Source organism: Zosterops lateralis (assembly GCF_965231275.1).
Source record: "Zosterops lateralis genome assembly, chromosome: 30".
In the NCBI taxonomy this organism is placed as follows: domain Eukaryota; kingdom Metazoa; phylum Chordata; class Aves; order Passeriformes; family Zosteropidae; genus Zosterops; species Zosterops lateralis.
The window spans coordinates 1,583,678-1,595,789 of NC_139790.1; the positions used below are offsets into that span (position 1 = coordinate 1,583,678).

Here is a 12,112-nt window from a genome sequence, read left to right on the forward strand (position 1 = left end):
AGCCCTGCTGGCCCAGGAGGGTTTGGGGGGCCCCGGCGCTGGGGCGCTGCTGGCTGCACCCAGTGGGTGCCAGGGAACAGGGAGGGGACCCAGACAGAGCTCGGGGCGAGGGAGAGCCCGCGCCTGCCTGCGATGAGAAGGTGCTGAAAGATGAACTCTTCCCGTTCCCTCCCTCCGTTCCTCAGCACTGATGGAGCCGGAAGGGCTGGGATGAGGCTGGAGGGAGGGAGGGACCCCCCCTGTCCTGGAGGGGCCGGGTTGGTGCTGGGGGGTGGCCGGGGGTGTCGGGAATGTCGCCAGGGAGGGGACAGAGGGATGGACAGAGGGATGGACAGAAGGATGGACGCACCGAGGCTGCCCCAAAGGAGGATCCGTGGCAGCCATTGCTGGGGTAAAGGAGCAGAGGGGATGATGGAGGGACAAGAGGGAATTTCCCACCATGCACTGGGGCAGCATCCCTGGCCACTGTACCCTCCCCACTCCACGCTGTCCTGGGGGAGCCTGAGGCTCTGGTGGAGCCTTCCCAGGGCCAGCACAGTCCCCAGGGGGTGGCCACAGTCCCCAGGGGGTGGCCACGCTGTGGGACACTTCTGGGGCTCTGTCACTGTCCCCTCATCCCAGGAACAGGATCCTTTCCTGTCCCCACAGCCCCCACCTCCCTCCACTCCCTGCCTGTCCCAGCACGACCCACGGAGGGTCCCCAGGGGGACCAGGGGGGGTCCAGGCTGGGTTTGGATTCTCTCAGCTCGGGGGGATAAACCCCCAGGGCGGTTCTGCCTCGGGGGTTTGGCACAGAGCCCCCAAATCCTTGTTTTTTCCCCCAGATGGGAGGATGGCAACAGCCAGGAGCCGAGTGGTGGCCAAGGGGGGCAGGAAACACCCAAATTGGGACTTTTGGTGTCCCCTCCCTGCTCCACCCCTCAGCACAGGACTGTGGGGACTTGGGGACAGTGTCCCTGTCCTCACGGTGTCCCCCTGGGATCCTGCGGGACAGGGGATTCCCAGAATGATCCAGCATTTATTGGGGGGATGAATGAGGGTCCTGACATCCCAAAATTCTCTGTGCTGATTTCCTGGGAGCCCAAAATCCTGCCGGCCCTATCCCAGTGCCCACAGCACCTCCAGCCCCTCCAGGAGATGCACAAACCACCTGGGGAAAGAACCCAAAATCCAATTTTTTCCTCATGCAAAATGGATCCACTGTGCATACACAGAACCTCAGCCCTTCCTCCTCCTCCTCCTCCTCCTCCTCCTCCTCCCAGCCCCGGCGCAGAGCCCGGCGCGCACTTACCTGCCTCAGGTGAGGAAGATGAGGGTGCAGGGAGAGGAAACAGCCCTAATCCCTCCCCCCTGTGCCCAGCACCGGCCGCCAGAGCTTTTGTTAATCTGCGCCCGGCGCTTAAATAAAAAACAAAAACAACAAAAAAGAGAAGAAAAAAAAAAAAAAAAAAAAAAAAAAAAAAAAAAAAAAAAGGAAAAAGAAAAAAAACCACCCCACGTCAAACCTTCAGGAGTCTGGAGGCTGCGGCGGAGCGGAGGGCACGGGAGGACATTCACTCCCACACGAGCAGCTTTCTGGGAATTAGGGCCACAGCCCAACTGCTCTGGCAGCCCGCGCTCCCCTCCGAGCCCTGCCGGGGCCTGGGCAAAGCAAACCAACCCAAACCAACCCAAACCGAGCCTCCCCCGGCCCCCGGTGCCGAGCCCGGACACCTCAGCGGGGCCCGGACACTTGTCCCGGCCCTAATTCCCCAGGGGAGGTGAGTAAGCACCGCTAATCCCGCTCCTTTCTCCGCCCAGGGCTGGGGCAGCTCCCGGACACCCCCAGGGCAGGTCGCCCCTTCCCCGGGTGCCCCAAACCCTGGAGGTGACGCTCAGGCTGGTCACAGTCACAGAGGATGTCGCAGCAGACCCACCTTTGTCCCCAATGTCGCTGTGCCAGCCCTGGGGGATGCTCGGGGGACCGGGAGGTGATGGATGCTGCTGTCCCCGCATCCCTCCTCCCCTCCCTGGGATGGTGGTGGGGGAGGACGAGCCGTCCCGCAATCCCCCGGTGTGTGAGGACACAGTGCCACCCCCTGTCCCCCCTCCCTCCACGTGCCCGGGACTCCTGTTTACCCCGCGCCAGGAACCGCCTGCAAATACCTTGATGTCATTAAAAGCTCACCCCGGGGGCCAAGGGCTTAGGATGGCAGCCAGGGACACGGGGGCAGCCCGATGCCACCTGCAGGGCTGGCAGCACCTACCTGGCCTCTCTGGTGTCCCCTCTGCGCTCCTGGGGACCCGCGGTGGCAATGGAGGTGATGCGGTGACAATGGGCAGTGTTGCTGCCTCAGTTTCCCCTTGGCATGTGGAAATGTCCTGCCTCAGTTCCCCTTGGAGAGTGGAAATGTCTTGCCTCAGTTTCCCCTGGAGGACAGAAATGTCCTGCCTCAGTTTCCCCTTGGAGGGTGGGAATGTCCTGCCTCAGTTTCCCTTTGGAGGGTGGGAATGTCCTGCCTCAGTTTCCCCTGGGAGGGTGGAAATGTCCTGCCTCAGTTTCCCCTGGTGACTGGAAATGTCCTGCCTCAGTTTCCCCTTGGAGGGTGGAAATGTCCTGCCTCAGTTTCCCCTGGAGGACAGAAATGTCCTGCCTCAGTTTCCCCTTGGAGGGTGGGAATGTCCTGCCTCAGTTTCCCCCTGGAGGGTGGAAATGTCCTGCCTCAGTTTCCCCCTGGAGGGTGGAAATGTCCTGCCTCAGTTTCCCCTGGTGACTGGAAATGTCCTGCCTCAGTTTCCCCTGGTGGGGCAGGGTGGAAATGTCCTGCCTCAGTTTCCCCTGGAGGGTGGGAATGTCCTGCCTCAGTTTCCCCTGGTGGGTGGGAATGTCCTGCCTCAGTTTCCCCTTGGAGGGTGGAAATGTCCTGCCTCAGTTTCCCCTGGTGGGGCAGGGTGGGAATGTCCTGCCTCAGTTTCCCCTGGGAGGATGGAAATGTCCTGCCTCAGTTTCCCCTTGGAGGGTGGAAATGTCCTGCCTCAGTTTCCCCTTGGAGGGTGGAAATGTCCTGCCTCAGTTTCCCCTGGGAGGGTGGAAATGTCCTGCCTCAGTTTCCCCTGGTGGGGCAGGGTGGAAATGTCCTGCCTCAGTTTCCCCTGGGAGGGTGGAAATGTCCTGCCTCAGTTTCCCCTGGTGGTCTGGAGGGTTCACAGCTCTCCCCTCGCCCCCCACCAGCCTCGTGGGGATTCTGGTCTCCCCCAAATCCTCAGCCCAGCTCAGTGCTGGGGACAGGGCAGGGACAGGGAGCCGGAGTTTTGCTCGGTGGCAGCTCGGGCTGGGGACAGGCGGGTCCCCGGGGGGACAGGCGGCTGCGGGGAGGGGGAGGAGGAGGAGGAGGAGGAGGAGGAGGAGGAGGAGGAGGAGGGAAAGGAGGGAGGGAGGGGGAGATGCAGCAGCGTTCCTTTCCTTCAGCCGTGTCCTCCCACACTCCCGTCACCTCGGACGCCCTTCTGCCGACCCCTCCCGCCGCCACTGCCGCGCCATCCTCCTCCTTCTCCTCCTCCATCATCATCCTCCTCCTCATCATCATCATCATCACCATCATCATCCTCATCCAGCAGCCTGGGGAGGGGGAATTTGCGTGTTTAGGGAAATTGTAGGGGCACAGCAGGATGAGGAGGGAACAGGGTGGGGTCTCACCTGCACTGGGGAGGGAATGGGATGGGAAAGGGACCCTCATCCCTCCCTCACCCCGCCCTCCCTGCCCTCTGCGGCGGGAGGCAGCTTGAGAAGCTCCCGGGGAGCTGCCAGAAAAAAAGAAAAAAAGAAAAAAAAAAAAAAAAAAGAGGCTGCGTTTAAACAACAGACATAATTATGCTTTTGATACCGTCTGCTAAAAATACAGCGGCGGTGCCGGCGCGGGGAGCCATGTGTGAGCGGCCTCACATGGCTCCAGCCCCGAAAGGGCTGACTCAGGGGACGGCCAGCGACAGGGGACAGCCTTGGGGACAACCCCGAGGGGTCACATCCCCACCGGGAACCCCCAAACAGCCCCTGGAGGGGGCTCAGCAAGAGCATCCCCAGCGCAAAGGCAGCGGGGTGAAATGAGATGGGGATGGGGCAGGGAGGAAAAAGGAGGAGGGGGGTGAAGGAGCCTGGATGTCACTCGGTGTCACCAGAGTGGGTTTAGGGGGCTCTGTGTGCTGCCAGCCCCCACAGCAGTTTTGGGGATGAGGAGGATGCTGTGGGGTGCAGAGGTGGCACCCCAAGCACTCAGCAGCTCCTTGGGGAGGTAAAAATCACATTTAGGAGTAATGACCCAAATTTTCCCCGAAAGGCTGACTCAGGGGATGGCCAGCGACAGGGGACAGCCTTGGGGACAGCCCCGAGGGGTCACATCCCCACCGGGAACCCCCAAACAGCCCCTGGAGGGAGCTCAGCAAGAGCATCCCCAGCGCAAAGGCAGCGGGGTTGGTGCAGTGGGGTGAAATGAGATGGGGATGGGGCAGGGAGGAAAGAGGAGGAGGAGGGTGAAGGAGCTCAGATGTCACTCGGTGTCACCAGAGTGGGTTTAGAGGGTCCCGACAGCAGTTTTGGGGATGAGGAGGATGTTGTGGGGTGCAGAGGTGGCACCCCAAACACCCAGCAGGTCCTTGGGGAGGTAAAATCCCATTCAGGAGTAACAAGCCAAATTTTCCCCGACCCTGCACTGCCCGGGGGGGGACAGGGGTGGGTGACACCCCCACAAGGGCCCGGCCATGGCACCCCTGGGGACACCACGGCCCGGGTTTGGCATCACAGCATCAGCTGAGAGAGGAGCAGCCCTGAGTCAGCCGGGCCCTGCCAGCTCCCGGGGATGAGCCAGGGAGCCATTCCCTGTGTCCTGTCCCTCCATCCCTTGTCCCCAGCCCCTCTCCAGCTGTCCCAGAGCCCCTTTAGGCTCTGAGCTCTCCCTGGAGCTTTCCCTTCTCCAGGTGAGCATCCACCTGGCTCCAGGTTTGGAGCATCTCTGTGGTCTCTTCTGGACTTGCCCCAGCAGCTCCACGTCCCTCTGATATTGGGGACCCCCGAGCTGGGGTCTCACCTGAGCAGGGGGGGCTCTGCTCCCTGAATCCTCTCCCTAAATCCACTGGGGATGCATCCCCTGATCCCCCTTGGTGATGTCACCTCCTCCAGCCCCCCAGCCCCGCTGTCCCCCCACCCCAGTGACCCCTGAGGTGGGACAGGAGGGTCCCCAGAGCGGTGCCAGCCGGGGCTCAGCCCCTCCCTGGAGGGCGAGCTCAGGTCAGCCGCTTAAACTGCTGTGCTGGGGCGGTGCCAGGCCAGCCGGGAGGGGGATTTAGGGCTTTGCTGATGCAGCCTGGCACTGGCCCGTGCGCTGACACAGCTGGGATCAGCGCTGGCACCACCGGAGCTGCCTCAGCCCCCTGGGGGGGACACGGGCTGTGCCACCCCACCCGCCTCCTGTCCCCTCCTTGGGTTCCAGCCACTGGGGGACACACATGGATTTACCAAAACTCCTTGTTCCTTCCCAGGGCATCACTTTTCCCTCCCATGGAAGGTGCTGGTGTCGTGCCTCAGTTTCCCCAAGCTGGGAATCGCTGTCCTTACACTGTGGGGATGCAACACTGAGGTTCCAACGCTGCTGCCCCCCTCTCTCAGCACACCTGGGGGTACCCAAAGTGAAAAAAACCCCCTCTTTGACCCCCAGGTCACTCCAGCAGCCTCCCCAGGCCGTATCCTTGGAGGAACCTCGCTCCTTTAAGCGGCTTTAGGGGGATTACAGGCAGCCCCCTGGCCCTCGCTGTCCCCACCCAGCCTTCCTTCTCCTGCTGCTTTAAGTAATCGTCTCCCAGGCAGTTTTATGGGGCTAATCCAGCCACCTCCACCTAATCTGCTCCAACACCCCTGCCTGCCCCGGGCCGGGCCCGGACCCTCCCTGGTGCCCTGGGAAGACCCCCCAAGAGCAGGCAGCAGCCAAGGGCTAAAAATATAAAAATACAGCCGACCCCAGGGGAGAGGGCACGGAGGATTGGGAGCGAGGGGATTGATGCCAGTGAGAGGGAGCAATGCAGGACAGGCCAAGGTGACAAAGTGTCACTTTGTGCCACTCTGAGTGTCACTTTTGAGTGTTGCCCACCCAAGTTGAGGATGATTCCCCCCGGGAAGGAGTCAGGGTTGCCCTGGGGTGGGATGGGGAAGGATGTCCAGCTGTATCCTGGGTGTCCCAGCTGTTGCTGCCACGTTGTGGGGGACACGGCTACTGCAGGGATCCCGAATTCCCGGCAAGTTTTGTCCTCAAGGATATAAAGTGGGTGGTAAAAGACCTTGGGAGATGCTCGTGAGGATTCCCAAAGGTGGAGTTCCTTCCAAATCGTCTCAGGAAGCTTCTCTGGAGGAGTCTGGGGGATGCTATCTGGGATCCTGGAACCTCAAATATTCAAAGTCTCTGGGAGATGCCTGGAGGAAGTCTTGGATGGATGGATGGATGGATGGATGGATGGATGGATGGATGGATGGATGGATGGATGGATGGATGGATGGATCCCTGAGGGTACAGCTTCTTCCAAAGGAAAAAAGGACTCAGGAAGTTTTCCTGGGGGAGTCTGGGGCTGCTACCTGGGATCCTGGAGGAGTCTCAGCTGGATTCCAGAGCTCCCTCCAAGAGAAAAAAAACAATCCCAGGAAACTTTCCATGGAAACGGGACAGCACAGGGGACAATTCCTCTTCCCAAAGTCTGAACCAACGTTTATTTTTCCATGTACAAAACCCTCTTTTTTGAGAGAGGGGAATGTTAAAAGCCGTTTGTGCTGCCCGGCGCTCCGGGTTCAAGTATGGGGGTGTCAGTCTGTGTCTGGGGGGGACCCCAGGCAGGGCCATGGCTTTGGCTTCAGAGGGACAAGGCACATCCACTCCTGGCTCCCAGGGCAACAGGAATGTCGGGAATAAGGCAGCAGGAGAGGAGGGGAGCGTGTAGTGTTCATGGGATGGGGAAAAAAGAGGGGCCAGACCCCACAGCAGAGGTGCCAGCACCGAGCTGGGGGGTCTGGGAGGAGGAGGAGGAGGAATGAGCTGCTCCCTCCTCTTCGAGGCACCACAGAGGTCACGGAAGGGATTGACAGTGTGAGGATCCCCAGGGGTGCAGGAGGCACCCAAGGGACACTGGAAACTCCCCAGGGACACAAAGAGCCTCCCCAGGGACAACAAAAGCCTCCCCAGGGGACACAGGAAACTCCCCAGGAGACACAAGAGCCTCCCCAGGGATGCAGCAGCCACATCTCGCTCCTGACGCAACAGCAAACTCCTCTCCAGCCTCCCAGCAGAGGTTTCCCAGGATTTTTAGCTGTCCTGCTGCTCCGACACAGCCGCTTTCCTCCTGGTCCGGCTGCGCAGGGGCCGGGACGAGCCCTGGGCAGGGACAAAGGACAAGGACAGGGACAGGTCAGGACCCCCTCACACAGCCCCACACTCTCAGTGTGCATCCCCCTCCCAGGGCACCTCTTTTGCTGGGTTCCTCCTCAGGCAGCGCAGGCTCTGGCTGCGGGGCAGGGGTTTGGGATCGCGGCGTGGGGACGGCGGGGGGGACACCTGCGAGTCCGACCACAGCTCCTCATCGTCCGTCTCGCTCTCGTATCGACGGCCACCAACGTACCCTGGGGACAACAGCAACGTGTCACCTCCCAGCACGGCCACAGTGGGCTTTGCTGGAGGTGCTGAGACCCTCCCCAACCTCATCTCCTCACCCAGGGGCTGCTGGAGGCCCTCCTGCCCCTCCAGGTAGAGCGGGTCCTGGAAGTGCACGGGGTCCTGCTCGCGCAGGGAGCGCAGGTCCTGCATGCTGAAACTGCGGAGCCGCCCGGCCAGCGCGCCCTGGCTCTGCGTTGGGGACACACAGAGGGTGGTCAGAGCTCTACCCAGGGGTCATCATTCTCCTGTCACCCTGCCGGGGTGGGATTTGTTCCCCAGGTACCTTGGTGGCCGCGTGGACGGCGGCGGTGGCCGCCAGGTTGAGGCCCCTCTTGCCGAAGCGCAGCATGGTCTGGTAGCTGCGCTCGCGGGCCTGGACCAGGAATGCATCGATGTCCTGAGGGATAAGAGATGGTGGCCTGGGGTATTGTCACCTCCCAGGGCATGGCCAGGTCCCTGGGCATTGTTCTGGGGTATCACTGTGTCCTGGGATATCATCACCTCCCAGGGAATCATCATGTCGTGAGGCATCACCGTGTCCCTGGGCATTGTCACCTCCCTGGCCATTGTCACCTCCCAGGGCATGGCCATGTCCATGAGCATTGTCAGGTCCTGGGGCATTGTCATTTCCCAGGGCACTGTCACCTCCTGGGGCAATGCCATGTTCCTGAGCACTGTCACCACATCACAACAACCCTGGGTATCATCACCATCCTGGGGCATTGCAATGTCCCTGAGCATTGTCACCTCCCAGGGCATTGTCACCTCCCAGGGAAATGCCATGTCCCTGGGCATTGTCACCTCCCAGTGCATCACCATGTCCCTGACCATTGTCACATCCCCAGGCCTTCACCAACCCAACTCAAGGAGCTGAGCCAAGCCAAGCTGGGGTAGGGAGGACCCCCAAAATCCTGGAAATTCGGGGAATTTGTGGAATTTGTACCTTCTCCTTGCGGGGCAGTGTGGGCTGGGGCAGGGAGGACTCCCAAAATCCTGGAAATTCGGGGAATTTGTGGCATTTGTACCTTCTCCTTGCGGGCCAGCGTGGGGTGCACGAAGCGGCGGTAGAGCAGGCTGGCCCCCCTCGTGTACGGGGACAGCAGCCAGACGACAAAGGCCATCTTCACCTCGTAGTAGAAGGGAAACCTGGGCCAGGAGAGGGGCAGGAGATGGGGAGGCTCCAATGGCACCTCCTGTTCCCCCCACACATCAGCTCTGGGGACATGGGGACGGCCAGAGCCCCTCCCCGGGCTCACCAGGAGATGAGGAGGTCGGTGAAGGTCTCTGTGGCCATGAAGAGAGCGAAGACAATCCAGTACATCATCCAGCGCACCTGGGGGAGACACGGGGAGGCCATCAGAGGGGGGTGGAGACTGGGAAAAGGGGGGCTGAACCCCAAAATGGGGACTGGAGACTGGGAAGGGGGACTGGAGACTGGGAAAAGGGGGACTGAACCCCAAAATGGGGATTGGAGACTGGGAAAAGGGGGAACTGGAGACTAGGAAAAGGGGGACTGAACCCCAAAATGGAAACTGGAGACTGGGAAGGGGGACTGGAGCCTGTGAAAGGGGGACTGAAACCCCAAGAAGAGGGGGAACTGGAGCCCAGAAAAAAGAAGACTGGAGCCCCAGTAAAGGAGGGAAAACTGGAGACTGGAAATGGGGGACTGGAAGCCCAGGAAAAGGGGGACTAGAGTCCCAGGGAAGGAGGGGACTGGACCCTGGGAAAGGGGGGAACTGGAGATTGGAAAGGGGGACTGGAATCCTGTGAAAGAAGGGACTGGAGCCCCAGGAAAGGAAGGGGACTGGAGCCCAGGAAAGGGCTCCTCAGGCACTTGACTCACGTATTCCCGGATGTTTTTAGTCTTCACAGCCTTGTAGGAGGCGTAGGCCGGGTAGAGCATCCCGAAGAGCAGCCTGTAACACAGAGAGGGGGTGAGACAGCTCGGCCACCCCGCGTAGAGCAGCAGGAACAGGGACCAGCCCAGCTGCCGACCCCAACGCCGGAGCCTGCCCTTGACCCCCTCCAGCACCATCCCCAGCCCGGGGAGGCCGGGAAAAGGCCCCGGGAGGCTCCGGGGAGGTTCAGCCATGAGCACAGTGTGACTCCCACGTCCAGGGGACCGGCCAGACCTGTCGGGGCGGGGCAGGGGGAGGTGGCCGGGCACGGGTTTGGTTCAGTTCCCAGGTGCAGCGGTGCCGGTGCCAGCCCCAAACACCCACCTGGTGTCCTGGGGACTTTCCCTGAGCAGGGACCCCGCCAGGAAATGTGGGGACCCCCTTGGGTGGTGCAGGGTAATACAGGGGACCCCCCACTATGGGAGATGCAGGGGGACCCCCCACCTATGGGAGATGCAGGGGGACCCCCACCCATGGGGAATGCAGGGGGACCCCCCCCCCCCACCCATGGGGGATGCAGCAGGGGGACCCCCACACCCATGGGAGATGCAGGAGGACACCCCCCCCACCCATGGGGGATGCAGGGGACCCCACACCCATGGAGGATGCTGGAGAACCCCCCCCCCCACCCATGGGTGATGCAGGAGGACCCCCCCGCCCATGGGGGATACAGGGGGACCCCAGGCCATGCTCACCCTCCCCAGGACGGGCAGGAAGGACCAGCAGCATCTCAAGGACCCATTTTTTGGGGGTGTGGCATGTTTGGGATGGTGCTGGATACCCCCATACAAAAAATTTGGGGTCACCCCCCAAACCCCACCTGGAGTCTGTTCGAGGGGTCCCCGCTGCAGACCCCCCATTAATGGAATACCCAGAGGGGGGACAGGGGCTCGGGGATGGCTGTGACCCCCCCCCTGCCCTGCAGCCCCCCCTCCGTTACACCGCCCGTTACCCCCCCCGTTACCCCACTCACTCAGTGACCCTGCAGAGGATCCAGGACACCATGCTGTGCTTGGTGCTGTGCCCTGCCCCGGAGATCCCAAATTCCCTCCCCAAATTTCCCCCCCGAACCCCAAAAGGGAGGGAGCGAAATCCAAAAAACTTGAAAGTTGCAGCAACGGAGCGGCGCATGCGCAGTGCGGGCCCCACCGGCCGTTCTTAAAAGGGCAATGTTCTTAAAAGGGTAACGGAGGATCTTAAAAGGGCAATGCCCTTAAAAGGGCAACAGCGCCCCCTCATTAGTGTGACCCAGCCGTGAGTCCCATTTTTATAAAATAAAAACATATTATAAATTCCCTAAATATGTTAAATATCAACATAAAATATACTAAATATACCTAAAAGTGCCGTGTTTAAAATTCGCCCATATACATCGAATTTTACTATATTATTATGCAATATATTAATATAATATATATATTAAATGTTCCTTAATACATAAAAATTAATTTCCTAATAGATATATATTATTATATCTTAAAACATACAATTTTTAAAGCAATAAACTGGTAGGGAAGGGAGGGGAGAGCCGCCCTGATTGATATTAAAGGATTATTTTTGGGTCTGGAGGGGATGTGATGCATTTTTGGCGCTCTGACGGACGATGCAGAGCACCCCACTGCAAGAGTGGAGCCCTGAGAGATGCTGCCGAGACAATAAAAGCTGATCCAGGGTTTCCCAAATTCCCCATCCCATTCCCAGCCACCATGGAAGCACCAGAACTCCCTGCAGTGCTCCCCGTGCTTTAAAATCTGCTTTTTCCTGCCAGGGAAACTGAGGCAGGGACACGTGTCAATGCCCTGGGAGAAACCATCCTTCTCCCCAAACCCATCCGTGCCCCGGGGGCACCTGTTTACCTGCGAGAGGATCTTTATTTGTTCGTTTAATTGGTGGGTTTTTTTCACATGCATATTTGTTATTTATACACCCCGGGAGCCCTGGAAAACCAGTCCGGCGGGGACTCCCCTCCCTGGGGGAAACACCTCCTGCTTCCCACCCGCACCCTGGGCCAAGGTTTCTGCTGGAAAAAAAAAACCCCAAAAAAACCCCCAAAAAACCAAAACAAAACAAAGAAACCCCCACTTTTTTTTTTTTTTTTCTTTTTTTTTTTTTTTTTTTTTTTGGTGGGGCCTGGAGCCCCCGAAAATGAGGAATTTCCGCTCTCTGGTGCTGTGGAATGTCGGATAGAGAGGACACCCCGTGGCTGGAAGGACACACGGGCAGGGCTGGGGGGTCACAGTGTGTTTATTGGGGGGTTTGGTGGGCACAGAGACCCCGGTGTGGGTCCTGCCTGGCAGGGGGGCCATGGGGAGCTGCTGGAGAGGGGCAGGAGCTGCTGGGCTCGAGAATTCTGATGTCCTCGGGGATCTGCATCCACCTCGGAGCATCCCACTGTCCTCAGGGATCTTCATCCACCTCAGAGTGTGCTGGAGCATCCCATCATCATCCTCAGGGCATCCCATCTGCATCCACCTTGGGGCATCCACCTCAGAGCACCCCACTGTCCTCAGGGTATCCCACCATCATCCTCAGGGTATTGCATCTTCATCC

At 59.9% G+C, this 12,112-nt stretch overlaps 1 protein-coding gene across 2 annotated transcripts; it reads right to left on the minus strand.

Annotated features, from left to right (window-relative positions):
* Window positions 1–6,713: 6,713 nt before the first annotated feature.
* REEP4 (receptor accessory protein 4) lies at window positions 6,714–10,672 on the minus strand (the record flags this gene model as incomplete). Of its 2 annotated transcripts, XM_083880459.1 has the most annotated exons (8): window positions 6,714–7,385; window positions 7,476–7,630; window positions 7,721–7,853; window positions 7,948–8,061; window positions 8,690–8,810; window positions 8,921–8,997; window positions 9,508–9,580; window positions 10,536–10,672. In XM_083880459.1, the coding sequence occupies 8 exons, from the start codon at window positions 10,565–10,567 to the stop codon at window positions 7,317–7,319; spliced, it is 774 nt and encodes a 257-aa protein (XP_083736585.1). In that variant the 3' UTR covers window positions 6,714–7,316. The 2 variants fall into 2 exon arrangements, with proteins under 2 accessions (XP_083736585.1, XP_083736584.1); XM_083880458.1 differs by lacking the exon at window positions 10,536–10,672 and having other exon boundaries at window positions 9,508–9,699.
* Window positions 10,673–12,112: the final 1,440 nt, after the last annotated feature.